The sequence below is a fragment of the Propithecus coquereli genome, unplaced genomic scaffold (genome assembly GCF_000956105.1).
Source record: "Propithecus coquereli isolate 6110/MARCELLA unplaced genomic scaffold, Pcoq_1.0 Scaffold212, whole genome shotgun sequence".
Lineage (NCBI taxonomy): Eukaryota > Metazoa > Chordata > Mammalia > Primates > Indriidae > Propithecus > Propithecus coquereli.
In genome coordinates, this window is record NW_012146301.1 from 1,684,481 (window position 1) to 1,701,183 (window position 16,703).

The window sequence follows — 16,703 nt, forward strand, 5'->3', positions numbered from 1 at the left end:
CTTAAAATGATGCAATCTACCTAAGAATTCGATTGAAGTGTAAAGCTCAGTAGAATTGACTTTTTCATGTCACTAAAAAGTTTCTCCTTGAAAAATACTCAGAAAATGCAACACACACACAAATGTGCACACCACATCACATTATCAATGGGAAAAGTGACAGGAAGTTGCTCAAGGATAATCATACCATACTAATCCACTTCACCAGAACTTTCTTTACTGAGCCCGTGTCTTCCTTTGCACAGAAATGTCAACACCACCTGCTATTCACCTACTCCCATTTTTCTCCCCGCCTCATTGCCATTGCCACTCGTTTAAAGAGGTCTTCAGGGTACACAATCACTGCCCAACGCAACAATGCACCACCGCATGCAATGCTTGGAAACTGTGCATATGCCTTGGAAGAGCTATTTGAGAATTTATGGCTAGTTCCTCCTCATTTTTTTTTACTTATGCTCCCAACTAGGCGTCTCCCAAACTTTTCCTCCCGTCACCAATTCCGCCTCCATCAGCAAGTGCTTTCTGGGGCACCAGCTCTGTAATAGGGTTTGGCGGGCGACTGGCAGGGTGGCAAGGAAACCGTAATATGTTCATCAAAAATTAGTAAGACACAGAAGCAAACGGGAGCGCCTGGTAAGCGCAACCCTCCACGGCGCCCGAAAGGGCTCTGGATTGGAATTTGGAAGCGGAACGTGAGCGGGGACCAGCCTTCCCAACAATCACCCCAGCCCGCGCGCCAAAAACCCGGAAAGTGGATTTCCCCAGCGCTCCCTCCCGGAAACTCCTTGGGGCGCCCGCGGCCGCTCTCACTGAGCATGTGCAGACAGCGTCGCGCATGCTCTGTCGCGGTCTGGTTCGGTTTCTGTTGCGGGACTGGCGGTGTCTCCTAGCGTAACCGGAACTAGCCGTTGCGGGGCCGGCCTCCCTCATCTCCGGCGGCCTTGTCGTCGTCTCCGAGCCTCCCTGTCCCGCCTTCCCTCTTCACCCCCTAGGCTCGGTAGCCCTTTTCCTGAAACAGCCGTCATGAGCGCGAGGTTGCCGGCGTCGTCTCCACTTCGGTGGCAGCGGCCGTTGCTGCTGTCGCTACTCTTGCTGGGGGCGGCCCCTGGCCCGCGCCGGGGCGGCGCTTTCTACCTGCCCGGCCTGGCTCCCGTCAACTTCTGCGACGAAGAAAAAAAGAGCGACGAGTGCAAGGTGGGTGAGGCCTGGCGGGCCCCCCGGTGCACTGTCTGAAGGGGAAGTCGCCCCTGTCGGGGGAAGCTGGGGTCCCCGGGTCGGAGCGAGGGGAAGGGGGCGTAGCAGTAGGTGGGGTCGAGTTTCCCCTCAAGCGTCTGGGATAGATTCCGGAGGACTCAGTGGGCCCCAGACTGGCCTCCCGTCTTGCGGGCCGAGTAGCACGAGCAGCTGTACTCAGTATTCCTGGAACAGGGATCATGTGTGGAGCGCCCTTGGAGTTGGATGTATGCAGGTCGCTGAGCGTTACACGGGTGAATTAATGTTCGTTCACAGCCCTGTATCACGCACTCTAAGGAAGTGGGCGCCCAGGTCCCTGCTTGTGAGCAACTCTCAGCGTAGTTACAGCTTACAGTAGCTTTTAACTATATTGCTTCCTGTTTTATTGCATTTTGCTGGAACTGCAGGTTGGTTATGAGCGCTTGTTCTTTCTAGGACTTTGATATCTAATTTCATGGTTAGTAATTGGTTCCTTATTTGTGGAATATAACCCCCAGAGTCGCATAAACTATGCTAATAAAGAGTTGCTGTAGTGGTTGAGATGCTTAATTTATGACTTTTAAGTGTAAAAAACATTTTTTATGTACTAAAAATATACAAGATCCCGCTATTCAGTTTCTCTAAGATTGTTTTAAACACTTGAAGGGAGCAAACGGTAGGAGAAAGTGGGCAAGTCTTGAAAACTTTGATCTCTTCCATCATTCATACTCAAGGTTTTCAGTTTAACTGCTAGTAAAAGGAATAAGTGAAGTAACCTGCTTTTAGGTCATTCAGTGTAGGGCTTAACAATATTCATACTCAATTATTTTGTTAAGTTTACTTAAAACTTACCATTTGGGGGATGCAGATCTCTTTGAAACCGTTAGTAATTTTAACAATTCAAATAATTGTTCAACAAACTTTTACAATCTGTAGTTTACCTTACTAAGGTTTTTTTTTAAAGCTAGTGTTTATTACTACTAGCTTTACTGTAGCTGTGAATTTTGAGGTTATTTTAGGACATTAGAGAAGTTGTTAAATTTTTCATAATATTTTGCAGTTTCTGTTTAGGTTTGTCAGCTGCCCTGAATGACGTGTGGATGTATCTGTTCAAAAATTGTATCTAAGGATCTTTAAGGTTTAATCAAGTCAACAGCACTTCAGTACTTAACTCTCCTACTTTGCGGTGCAAGCAGCTTTCACTCCTTTTTGAAGGTTCTGAATGAAAGAATATAGTGCTTCCAAGGGGAAGGGAGAGCTAGTCTTGCAAGTACACTGATTTTTCCAGTAAATATTTAGTGACCAGCCTTTAAAACTTAGTATTTGATCTTTAAACAGCAATTGTGTATTGTATTCTTAGTGCCTCAAAGATGAAAAATACATTCTTTGTCCTCCAGAAGGGACAAGCTTATGAATAGATTATCAAAATCTGATATATTATATAAAATGTATGTCCAAAGAGCTCTAAAACACAAATGAGGAAATATCTGTGGATTGGAGTCTTCAGGGAATGCTACAGAGAGGAAGTGACATTTGATATGGACTTCAGAAAATGAATATGAGTGAAATTTACAGGTGATCTGCCAATTAGATTTTTTTCTCAACATGTCCTTCCAGTAGCTATGTTTTAGTTATTTTCTAGTTAATCTTGGGGGGCCTTTTGGATTTTTAATTTTCATAGGTATGGGGATAAAACAGTCAAGGCAGATCATTTTTCTGAAATGTTTGGATTTTCATCTTTGTTGCCAGCTACTCTCACATCTTGGTCAATGGAAACAACTCTTCGAAGAGCAGGAGCATGTACTTTCAACACTTTCTTGTACAATTTGGCTAACTGGTGTAGAGAATTTGAATTAAACTCTAATATTCTCTTTGCTTTTCAAAGGAAATGCTGTGAATAACAGTAAACAACTTAAGTTTTTATTATTTCAATCAGCATATTAGCAATAATTTATTCTCATCTATTCCATATTTGTTAAAGAGGACAGTCTTGTATACATTATTCAGAAAAATGGAGGGGATTTCTTTTAAAAATTAGAAATGAGAGTTGTAAAATGGAAATATTTCCAAAAGATCCTGGTAGGATAGTGAATCCAGAGATGGATGAATTGGGCAGGTCATGGATAGTTTCCTTCAGTTTTTCCATCTGTAAAATAGGGATAATCATTTTTGCTTGTTATATATTCCCCTTGAAAGATATTTCGCATTAGGGGAAAAGTACGATATTTATCAGTGTTGTGTAATATAAAGATGAAACAGATGTATCTTCAACATAAGTATAATTTACGTAGTATAGTCTTTTTTTTTTTTTTTTTTTTTTTGAGTCACACTCTCACTCTGTGGCCCTGGTTAGAGTGCCATGGCATCAGCCTAGCTCACAGCAATCTCAAACTCCTGGGCTCCAGTGATTCTCCTGCCTCAGCCTCCTGAGTAGCTGGGACTACCAGCGCATACCACCATGCCCAGCTAATTTTTTCTATTTTTAGTAGAGATGGGGTCTCAGTCTTGCTCAATCTGGTCTGTAACTCCTGACCTCAAGCGATCCTCTCACCTCGGCCTCTCATAGTACCAGGATTACAGGCGTGAGCCCCCACACCCTGCCTTACGTAGTATAGTCTTTCCGTGTAATATAAAGTTCATGTCCTTCATTTAGCTCAGTATGTATATTGAGAGAGAATCAGTAGAACCCTGACACTTTGGTCATTTTCTCCCTTTAAAAGTATTTTATGTTTAACTTACTGGCAGAGAAACAGTTCAGTGAACAAAAAATTCTATTTATATTGCTCTAACTTCTGATATATGATATTAGCCTTCATAAATACTGTGACCGTGTTTCTGTGGCTTACTTCTTTTTTTTGGCTTACTATCATTACATGTGCATACATCTGAATACCTACATAGTGTACATTCTTACTGCTTTTTATAGACTATATAGTATTTGATTCTGTTACTATGGTACCTATGGTTTGTGTAAACATTTCTTTCTTGTAGAGTATTTAGATTGGGCCCAATTTTTCTCTATTATGAGTAGCTTTTCTAGAATGTATTTCACAGGAATTTGCATATTCCCAAATATAAAACTACTAGGTCAAAGACAAGAAGCAGTATTATAGTTCTATTTAGTGTTGCCAGATTTCTTCCAAGAAAGAGGTTTGATTTACAGTGCCCTTAGTGAAACGATTCCTTGTGTCTCTACAGTATTTTAATTATGATTTAATAGTTATGTGATGGTATGTAAAGCATTTTTGAATGCGTTACTTTTTATTGTTATTGAGGTTTCTGTGTCTTTTTATTGGGCTTGTTTTGTTAGGTTTTAAAACCATAGTAATAAAGGATTGAGCTATGATATTCCTTTCCTGTAGAATCTGCTTTACTTTCTTAAAATCAAGGGATGTCTGCAATAAGTAGAATAAAGCCCTGCTCATAAGTGGATAGATCTTCCTGGGTAAAATGTGCAGTTTTAATTTAGTTTGTCAAAATTTTAACTATTTCAGTTAGCTGCTACATGCAGTTTAGCTTTAGATCTGTGGTCGCCAGCCCCTGGGCCACAGACCGGTGCCAATCTGTGGCCTGGTAGGAACTGGGCCGCACAGCAGGAGGTGAGCAAGCGAAGCTTCATCTGTATTTACAGCGACTCCCCATCACTCACATCACCACATAAGCTCCGCCTCCTGTCAGATCAGCAGTGGCATTAGATTCTCACAGGAGTGTGAACCCTGCTGTAAACTGCACACATGAGAGTTCTAGGTTGTGCACTCCTTATGAGAATCTAGTGCCTGATGATCTGAGGTGGAGCTGAGGTGGTGATGCTAGCACTGGGGAACGGCTGCAAATACAGATTATCCTTAGCAGAGAGGTTTGACTGCACAATAAATGTAATGTGCTTGATTCATCCCGAAACCATCCCAGCCCAATGTCTGTGGAAAAATTGTCTTCCATGAAACCAGTTCCTGGTGCCAAAAAGGTTGGGACCGCTGCTTTAGATCAAGTCATAAGTGTGCTGAGTGACATTCTGATGGCTAAGAGTTGAGGATTAGTAAGCAGTTCACCTCTGCTGCTTTTAACTTTCAAGTAATTATTGGCTTGTCAACATGAATTCAGATCTAAGGACTAAAAGTAGTATTAACTCTCCAAAGCATCTGCCACTTTTTTGCCATTTGATGTATAGATCAGGTTCTTAGATGAGCGATTAAGATTTTCTTTCTTGTGCTGTGTGGAAAAATGACCAAACCCCCTAGTGGTTAAAAAAAAGAATGTGTAAATGAATTAGTTTTAACAACTTTTTCACAAAAGGGAAACTTAGAGTTATACTCTTAACTTTCCTTATTCAGTAGTTATTTTTAGAAGCTTTTTATAAATTGTGTTTGTTATTTTGGGAGCAGTTGCCTATAAATATGGAATGAGTCAGATTTAAGAAAATAACCCTGAATATTGCTCTGAACAGTCACAGAATGAATGTGTATATACCTGTTTTAATTTAACATAGAAGTAGTTTGAAGATTTTGAAGTATTTAAAGAAAAAATATAATTTATATGTACTTATTGGTGTAAGTGATGACTATTGATATTTAGTTTCACTTTCTCATAATTTTCTTTGGAATAAGAGCATTCATTCTTATAGTGTTTGGGAATTAGTGTGTGGGTGTTACTGATACTGTTTCAAATCTAAAATCTGGCATTAGAAACAATCACTTTGACTGTGATAAATGCATGTTCCAGCAGTTGTTCTTTCTTCCTGTGAAAAAGTATGTGAAACTGAGAAAGTTTGTCTTTTGATTAAAATTATTTAAAACCTGTGTTATTTCTTTCTTTTTTCTTTTTTTTTTTTTTGAGACAGAGTCTCACTCTGTTGCCCAGGCTAGAGTGCAGTGGCGTCATCATAGCTCACTGCAACCTCAAACTCCTGGGCTCAAGCAATCCTTCTGCCTCAGCTTCCCGAGAAGCTGGGACTACAGGCATGCGCCACCATGCCTGGCTAATTTTTATATATATATATATTTTTTTTTTAGTTGTCCAGATAATTTCTATTTTTTTAGTAGAGACAGGGTCTCGCTCTTACTCAGGTTGGTCTCGAACTCCTGAGCTCAAACGATCCTCCCGCCTCGGCCTCCCAGAGTGCTGGGATTATAGGCGTGAGCCACTGTGCCCGGCCCTCTGTTATTTCTCGTTATAGTGGATCCGAGAGCTAGAATCAGGAAAGCAAGAAAAATCAATATAAATCAAATAGTGTCCTGCCTTTGGCCCCTCACAAAAGGAAGCCCCTTCCAAAGGTGTCCAGTTGAACATCTGAAACAAAAATCACAGACATGCTCCACACCTCATACCCTCAGCACAGACACACATAAGTGCTGCAGAGACTGGTTTATGCTCTGCCAGCTTTAGAACCCAGTTCCCCAAACTTCTGCTTCCCTATTCTTTCCTGCAGTTTTCTTCACCATGATCTCTCAAGTTTTGTAATTAATTATAGCCATTTTATATGTGCTAAACAAGGTCATTCTCTGTTGCTGTTAGAATAAAGTATTTGGAGGAAATTTGTGATTTTTTTTCTCTTATTCTTGCCTTTCAAACCTACTTCTTATCCTTTACTAATAGTAATGATAAAAACTACAATTTGTTTGTTTTGTTTGTGTGGCAGGTATATAGTACCTTAGCTAAACTTCATAATAACCATGTGACTTTTAGATGGGGAAATGGAAGCTCAGTAAGATTTAGTAACTGTCTCAAGCATACATAGCTAGTAAGTAGTGAAGCCAGGATGCAAACAAACCAACTGTCTGATTCCAAAGCCTGGGCTCTTCAGCACATTGGGGTGCTGCTGTGTCTTCTACTCTGAGCACCCTTCTTCTACTTCTCTGCCTTCCCCCTGGAGAACTCTGACTGTATATAACCCTGGACTTCCACAGTTAATGCAGTGATCAACAAAAGATTCTGTATCTATGTAATTAATTTTTAAGTAGTTTTATGTGTATTCCTTTCTTTGATACAGTCTAAAATTGAAATTTTATTTTTCAGGGCTGTGGGGAAAGAACTCTGGTTACCTAGGAGATCAACTTTTGGGCATTGTCTATCAGATAACTCAGCTCATGAACATCCGTTTGTGAGTCCCAGCATTCTTGTTGGGACATTTTATTGTGTCTAAGTTAAGATTTCCCCTCTTCAGAATTTTCCCACTGTGGACTTCTCTAACATTAAGCAGTTGGAGCTTCCATGGCTTTCCCTTTTTATGGCTGTGCTTCTGTATCTCAGACTGTTTTGTTACTTGTCATTTGCCTTGATCCTGCACACTCGCGCTTCTTCATGGAGCTCTTTCTCCCTTGGAAATCCAGTTGCAGGTGTAGGGTGGGACAGATGTGATGGCAGCTAGATAAGGTGGAATAAAAGCAGAAACAAAGGACCTGGGAAATGGGGGAAAATGTAGTTCTGTGGCATGGCCCGTGTGCCTTAAAGCAGTAAAATAGACTATAGTTGGGACCACAGCTGGGATCAGGCACATTTGGATTAGAAATAAAATTACACATTTGGGAGAAGGATTTAGAAGGGAGACCATAGAACTCTAGTTAAATAAAACCATTTCCATTGTTAACTTAAAAGTCACAAGATCTATAAATTTGGAAAGGAAACTGTTTCTTATGAAGCATTACAGCCTGCAAGGTGGCCATTCATTCTCACCTGCTAGGAAGCATAGCCTCAGCAGCGAAGGCCAGCAACTGGCACTTGGAGGGAGGGAGGGCTTAGACAGAAATTGAAGCTCAGCCAGTTTGACTAAGTACACATAATCAACAGGTTACAGGAGGAGCTATGAATATTCCCGAAGGGGTTCCTGCTGCACGCATATTGAATAAACATGCATGTTACATGCATGCTATGTTCACCTTGGAGTGGACACTTAACCTTTAAATGTATTACAGTTAGGCTCCATACATCAAAAGGTAGAGCAGGGATCCAAAGGCACTGAAGTGCTCAGCCTCTGTAAACTGGCCAGAACCAGCACATGGTCGGTGGTCACCTTGTCAGAAGAAAGTGATTGAAATCAGTCTCTTTGATTGAAATCAGTCAAAGCTGTATTTGTGGCTTGTGAAACGGGGAGTCGGTTAGTCAGCTTTTGGTGGTGAACTGCAATTCTTTTAATATTGCTTATCTCGAGGCCAGTGCTTGTTTGGCTGCTAAAGAAAAAAAAATCCTTGTGGCAGTTAGAACATAGTTTATTCTTTAATTGTAGGGGTACGTGACTTAACTCTTGCCTGGCACGGCCTTAGATCTTGTTTATAATTTGGTATCTTACTGCCATAAAGAGTCTATTCTGCCAGTCTTATGATCCCTGTTTTAACACTAATCCTGGTCAGTTGTGTCTAGACCGCAAAAGGGTGGAGATATAATGAGGTGTGTCTGACATCCCATCACAGCCAGGAACTTGGTTTTTAATGTTTCTCTGGGGTCCCCTTGGCCCAGATGGGATCCATTCAGTCAGTTGAGGGGCTTAGGATTTTATTTTTATTTTACGCTATGAAAAATTTCTTAGTGCAAGATTATAGTCAGTTTTGCTTTGTCTGAGTGATTAAGGATTCTGTAACTTCTTTAAAATGCTTAATGTTTTCAAAACTTTTCATGTTTGTACTAACCTAGGTAGGAGCAATTTGAAAGTAGGAATCTGAAGTAAGTGATCTTTAAGGCTCTTCTAGTCACGTCAATGATAATTTAGAGTTGACTATCTCTATTTAAGACAAATTTCCAGAAGGAGAGGGACTTGATTAACTTTTGGATGGAGAATAAAGAAGATGTTTAGAGTAGAAAATGACCTTAAATAAATCAAATATTGCCCTCTTATAGGACATGCTGTTTTACTTACGAGAAAACTAAATCCCATAGAGATTCAGTAGCTACTCCAAGAATGTACAAATAGTTCTGTCACTTTTTTCTTCTACATTCTTGAATCTCTCCAACTCAATTATAAATTCTTTTTTTTTTTTTTTTTTTTTTAAACAGAGTCTTGCTCTGTTACCCAGGCTAGAGTGCAGTGGTGTGATCATAGCTCACTGCAGCCTTGAACTCCTGGGCTGAAGCAATCTTCCTGCCTCAGCCTCCTGAGCAGCAGGGACTATAGGCAAGTGCCACTATGCCTGGCTAATTTTTCTATTTTTTGTAGAGATGGAGTCACACTCTTGCTCAGGCTGGTTTTGAACTCTCCAGCTCAAGCAATCCTCCCACCTCAGCCTCCCAAGGTGCTAGGATTACAGGCGCGAGCCACCAACCGCGCCTGACCTCAATTATAATTCTTTGAAGGCTAAGTGTTCATGAATTTGTGTTGCTTTATCAGCCACAATGTCCTATACTAGACATCGTGGGTATTAAATATATGTGTTGGCTGAATGAATTTCTCATGGTCTTCAGGATTTGTTCTTGTGAATGTTCTTCAGGTTTCACATTTATTGTACATTTTACTGTTTTGCCCTGTTCAATAAACTGACTTCTTCTGAGGTCTTCATTCCTACTTCTGAATATCTTTTCAGCCTAAATTTTACTTTTTTATCTTTATTCCTTATTTTTTTCATTTGGCTTCTGTTGTTTCACAGTATGACTTAGGTCTACTTTCAACTTTAAAGACCTTTTTCCAACTCGTGGCAATTTTCAAAATCAAAAAAGTTGAAATAATAGTGCATTGATTACTATTTACTCACCTAGACCCCCTGGAGTCAACAGTTGTTTACATTTTTCCATATTTGTTGTATCTGTGTGTGTATTTATGTGTTTTAGGGATGGGTGTCATGATGCCTGTGGCATGCTTTCACATGGTTCAGCTTGAAGTCCTTTATTAAACTACATAAATTCTCCAACAGTCTCATTTCCTTTCTTCCAGTTTTTAACATTTGCTCTACTGCCATATTGGGAGGATCTCATTCTTATAATACTTTTGAAATTTCCTTATCTTTCAGCAAGGGTCAATATTTAGAGTTACTGCAAATGTAGCATGTTTACAAATATACTGTAAATGGCTCTATTCCACGTTAAAGGTGTCTTTAATTTACATTCATTAGCATGTTTTAAGTAGGCGATAATTCTCAAATTTTTAGATTCTCACAGTTTAAAAAAGGAAGAATGAATGAAAGTGCTATAAAAATAGCCACAATGAACTGAGTACCCAGGGTGTGTTTGATTACTGCACTGCACAACAGAAATAGGTCCATAATAATGTTATCTGTGATAGACTAACCTTCCTATAAAAGTGTCAGAAGAGACAAGGAGGAAGGAAAGCAGCAAAAATCAAAAGCTATGGTAGCAACAGTAGAGTTTACTCACTTTTTTTGTTTCCGCAGTCCAGTTTTTTAACTTGTTTCCTTGTCTTATGGTGGAGTGAGTAATCCCTGACCCATAAGGCTCTTAGGAGAATCGTGCTTGGTAATTGCTACCTTCCCCTTCCTTAGACTAGTAGCCAAGATGAGAATAATGGCGAAGTATAAACAGTGGCTCAGAAGGCTTACTGTCTTATATTACTGGCTTAGTGACCTTTGAAAACACTGGTATACTTGTACTACTTTGATTGGAGGGGAGTGGAAGGATCTCTCACAGAAGCCCTCAAGGTTATCCTTATACTAATAAACCTTTATTCAGATTCAGGAATGTCCAGTTTCTTTAAGATAATAGATTATAACAGCTATGCTTATTCATTTAACTTGTAGTTATTGTGTGCCTATTACGGATCAGCTTCAGCATGCAGTGTTTCGTATTATTACCTCATTCGGTCTTCACATTCAAAATTATTACTTGCCCAAGAGCACAGATTTATTGAGAGTAGACCTAGGATTTGAAATGAACCCAGCAGTCTGATGCTATCCTGTCTCCAAACTGAAGTCATGTTCCCTATTTATGTGCTATCTGTTAAAATTAACTTTGTGTTTAGGTGAAAGATTTGTGAGTAGTAGTGTTTTTTTGGATTTTGCTATTTTGGAAAAATTTGTTGACAGCCCTTGATAATTGTAGACATCCTTATAAACTACAAAGCAAGGCTAAAACATATGCCTGTTAAGTGGCATTGTTAACAACTTTATTATTAGGAGGAGAATTCAAAGCTGCTTGACCAGATCAGGAAAAGTTGACAGATAAGGTAAATTTAATGGGGATTTGATATTAGATGAAATGCCAAATGTAAGATGGATAAAAACTAATAAAGTGCAAATAAGAAAATTGGGAAGGAAAGGGTGTGAAAACCCCCATTGGGCCATAGACTAAAATAGAATAACTATGGTAAAAATTGGTTTAAATGACACTAGGTTATATAAACAGAAGACTAACATGGTTTCTGGAAGAGAAGTATTCCTGGCTTCTAGAGTTAGTCAAAGACTTACTGGACCTTTAGAGAGAGCCAGTGAATTTGATTTCTAAGGTTTTGACAAGATTGTTTTTTAAAAAGGCTAAACTGGAATTTAAAGGAAGTGGTGTGGATCAGCTTAAGGCTGAGTGGGGTGGGGATAAAGCCATGGGGAGTGGTAACAGTGAAGATTTCCAGGAATGGTGTTTGAAGCTAATTTGGGTTTTAAATTTAGCAAAGAGAATGCACACAAAATGTTTTAATTTGCCAGCAGTATTAATCTCTGTATGTAACACAATGTAAAACTTACGGGAATATATTTTCAGAAGCTCTCTTGCTCATGGATAAATTAAGAAAATATATTTGAGGAGAAACAATTAATATATTTTTGAGATGATGAGCTCTAAGCTATCAGTTATAGAACATAGGAAAGAGGTGAAGAGTGTCCTTGAAGAATTTATGCTTATGAATAGAAAGGCTGGTGAAAAGCAACAATATCATTTTATACTTACATGAAACTTAGACGTCTAAGCCTTGAATTCTGCCACCATTCTTAATGACATACCTTTTAAGAAAGAAATGAGAATAGGGCAAGGCCCTGGGAAAAGCAGCTGGCATGATCCAGGAGATGGGCAGTTCAAAAGATTAAGACTCACAGGAGATATGAGAGAAGGCAGAAAATGAGAATAGGGTTTGCACTTGATCTTCGAGTTCTAGAGCCAAAAGATGTACCATGAAACTTCAGGGAGGACATCATAAACTAAGCAGAAACTCTTGCCTCATCAATTGGGTAGAAATGAAAGAAACTTCTACCCTAAATTTATATGCCCTTGAACAGTGTCCTAAAATTTTCACACAGCCTCAGACTCTTAAACCTTGTACCTTGTGTTGGGCCCTCTGAGACTTGAATTTAAATGACTTTTAAAAATACCTAGAAAACAGTGCTCAAGGATGGACTGACTAGGAGTCCAGTACAGCTCACTGCCTGTTTTTGTAGAGCTCTTGAGCTAAGAATTATTTTTACACTGTTAAGTGGTTGGGGAAAAAAAATCAAGAATAATATTTAGTGATGAGCGAAAATTACATGAAAATAAAATTTCAGTGTCCATAAATAAAGTTTTATTGGACTACAGCCACACTCATTCATTTACTTATTGTCTATGGCTGCTTTCACACTATAGCAGAAGAGACTGAATATCCTGCAAAGCCTAAAATATTTATTCTGGCCCTTCACAGAAAAAGTTTACCAACCCCTGGGGTAGACTAATAAAATTAGACTTGTTTTTCCAGGAAAAGAAAAGATTGTAGTGACTAGAGTAAAAATGTTAGATATATGAAGAGATTATACATAGAGACATGTGCTGCATAATGATATTTACATCAACCATAGAGTAGTGTTCCCATAAGGTTATAATGGAGCTGAAAGAAAATTTATATCACCTAGTGACATCATAGCCATCATAACATCATAGGGCAATTACCTTATTTTTTTATAAATGTAGCCTAAGTGTACAGTATTTATAAAGTCTGCAGTGGTTTACAGTAATGCCCTAGGCCTTCACATTCACTCACCAGTCACTCACTGACCCACCCATAGCAACTTCCTGTCCTACAAGCTCCATTCATGATAAGTGCTCTGTGCAGGTATACCATTTTTTATCTTTCATAGCGTATTTTTACTGTACCTTTTCAATGTTTAGATATGTTCAGATACACAATACTTAACCACTGTGTTACAGTTCAGTCATATGCTGTACAGGTTTATAGCCCAGGAGCAACGGGCTATACCATATAGCCTAGATGTGTAGTAGTCTGTACCATGTAGATTTGTGTAAATTCCCTCTATGATGTTCACTTAGTGACAAACTCACCTAACAATGCATTTCTCAGAATATATCCCTGTTATTGAAGCATGACTATAAATGGTGCTAAGCAGCTTGCTCTTTGTTCTGTTGCTGTTCTTTCTATTGCTGTGGTAATACAGAAGTCATTAACCTCCTGTGACTAAATTTAATTAAAATGAAATGAAATTAAATTAAAAATTCAGTTCTTCAGCCACACTAACCACATTCTAAGTGCCCAGTAGCCTCATGTAGCTAGTGGCTACCATATTTGACAGTGTAGATAAAGAACATTTCCATCATTGCTTAAAGTTCTGTTGGACATTGCTACATAATAGTAAACACTGACGATACGTTATGCCAGGCACTGCTCTTGAATCTTCCCCAAAACCTCTTAAGGCAGATATTGTTATTATATCCATTATATAGATGAGAAAGCTGAGGCACAGGGAAGCGATAAAACTTGTCCATTATCATACAGCTAGTAAACGTCAGAGTCAGGACTTAAGCCCAGGCAGCCTAGCTTCAGCCTGATTCTTAATCACTTTGTGCTGAACAAAGTTGAGAGTGAGGAATATGCTTAATTGTAGCCAGAGGGACTTAGCTTATGTGATGACAATGTGACAGTACAGATTTTGAAACTCAAAACTTAGTTGTGTAGAATGTAATTGCTACATTCCTTCCTAGAAAGAAATCTAGAGATGTGAACTGGATTTGCTTTTTAGGGGACTTTCAGTTTTCATTAAGATATTTTAAGTAGATTGTTTGAATTCTGATGTGTCTTCATAGCAATGTTGACTCCTTCTAATTAGTGAATTTTAGCAGAGTAAGCCATCAAGTGGGAATTTTGCCTTCACAGCAGTTATATATGTTGGCACTAATTATTCAAATATGTTGTAATGCTGCAGTGTCATGTCCCATTATCTTTTTAGCTAAAACGACCAGTGATATAGTCTTCACTATTTTATGCAAGGAGACACAGTTAAATTTGTTTGTGTCAGAGGCAGGGTTGCCATTGAGTTAACATTTTACTTGAATAGTGGTTGCATATAATACTGTTTTCAGTACCATTGAATATCCTGTTCTGAATATTATTAAATTTATTTGGTTACATTTTAACAAATACATAGTATTTCATGTGTCAGATACTGTTTGAAGTACTTTATAAATAAATGTTAACTCATTTAATCTTCATATCCCTATGAGATAAATACTATTATCCCCATTTTACAGATAAGGAAACTGAAGCACCCATGAGGAAAGTGACATGTTAAATAATTTGACCAAAGTCACACAATTATTACATGATAGCACTGGGATTTGAACTCAGGTGATCTGGCCCCAGAGTCTATACTCTTGCCTTCTATGTTGCACTGCTTTCCCAATGGCAGTGTGCTATGAGTTTGTTTTAATTGTACACCAAACATCTCATCTTGTTTTTTGGGATGTTAGCAAGTGTGGAGGACTATTGACAGCACTAGTAAGTGACACCAAAAGAACAAGTATGGCTGTATGCCATTCCAGGAAGCCTCAGGATCGAAGTCCATCGAAGTCCAAAGGCAGCCATAGGGGTCTGACACTGTAAAAATACTTGTCCCAGGTGAATAGCTCTTAATGGTTCTTTTATTAGCACTAAAAGTACTTCAGGGCACAATTGACATGCTGGCTTCTTCAGCTAGTGAATGCTGTCATGAGTAACAGTGAGCTCATTTTGAGAGAGTGGGTAAGGATCCTGGGTCCTGTGGCACTTCAGCTACACCTGGGAGAAATTTTGGAAGCTTCAGTAGGAAGGTGTACCTTTAAGTTAGCCTATATTTCCTAGCAAGTTGATACAGCTTTTCTCCCCCTTTCCCATTGTTGAACTTGATCTGGTCATTCTTTACTGTTACTACCTTGTAACAATATTCAGTATTCTCAAGTTGATCAAAGCAGCCCTCCAAAGTTAGACAATGTGGTCATTGTCCATCCCCTGTCTGCGTAAGAGTATACAGGTACATGGAATTATATTTCTAGCATAGTTGATCTACAAATTTCTAACCAACTTAGCATTTCTTGGCTGCTGTGAGAATGCTTAAAAATAAAAATTATTTTTGTACTACAGAGTGAAATAGTGAATTTGGAAACCAGATTTTTAAAATGGCATCTCTATTGATGTGATGAATGCTTTTAGTTAAAATATTTAAGTCTTTAGAAAATTTAGGACTTAAAAGGCATTTTTAAAATATTGGAGACATTTACAACTCTGAAAATTATTTTGATATATTTTAAATGCATATAAATCTCAGCGAATGGATTTATAAGAGAGTTGTTAAAAGTAGGTTGGATATTACAAGATTTCATATTTCGAACATGTCAAATTCTTTTTCAATACTAAGCATGACTCAAGTCTCTGTGTCCAGTTGTTTATATTCTAATTCTGTGTTTTCTTATTTTCAGGCTGAAATAGAACTATTTGTGAACAGGCTTGACTCAGTGGAATCTGTTCTTCCTTATGAATATACAGCGTAAGTTTTTCGGCTTGGTTTTTAGATAAAATTTTATGTGACTCATAAGAATTTTGTACATTTAGAATTTGTTCTCTCACATTTAGGACAAATTTATAGGCATTTTAAAAATGTATAGGGCCTGAAAACATTTTTTAAGGTGTACCCTTTACTTCCAAGATGTAGTGTTAAAATGTGATCTTCATTTTATGTTGCTTTATAATACAGCAGAAGCACCAAATGAAACAGTCGATTTCCTTTTTTGTCTGACTAGACAAAAAGCCATTTTATTTTCTTAAAATATTTTAATCATAAATAACCTCACACATTTTTAAACAAAATTTTGTCCCACATAATCAGTCCCCAAAAATAACTACTTTGATACCTACTCCACATTTTTTCTCTGAATATTTTAATGTGTATAATCACACTTATACATTTTTATTTTAAACAGAAGTAGGCGTATCCTATTATATTTGATTTGTATCTTTTTTCTCACTGAATATATTGTGGGCATCTTTTCATATCAGTACACAGCTACCCCAGTCTTTTTAGTAGCTGTTTATTGTTTCCATTGTAGTGATTGTAGAGATTCCATGTAATGATTTGTTTCACTGATTCCCTACTTATCAACATTTGATTATTTCCAGTTTTTTTATTATGAAAAATGCAGCACGAATATATCCTTTATTCATTTGTATACCATATTGGGTCTAAAATGTTCCTAAATTTTAGTCGGCCTCTCATTCCTCTGCTACTTAAGGGTTTTAAAAGAAAATATGTGTTTGCTGTGGAGAAAAGCATCCACAAAAAAGTAAGACCAAGAAGAATGTAAAAAATTAATCAATGGATGGACCGTATTTA

At 38.3% G+C, this 16,703-nt stretch overlaps 1 protein-coding gene across 1 annotated transcript in view; it reads left to right on the top strand.

Annotated features, from left to right (window-relative positions):
* The first annotated feature begins 792 nt into the window (after window positions 1-792).
* Window positions 793-16,703, top strand: part of TM9SF2 (transmembrane 9 superfamily member 2) — a 60,875-nt gene continuing 44,964 nt past the window's right edge. Inside the window, exons 1-2 of the mRNA XM_012644447.1 lie at window positions 793-1,194; window positions 15,793-15,860. Coding sequence (XP_012499901.1) covers window positions 1,024-1,194; window positions 15,793-15,860 — 239 coding nt within the window. The 5' untranslated portion in view covers window positions 793-1,023. The remainder of the gene's footprint in view (window positions 1,195-15,792; window positions 15,861-16,703) is intronic.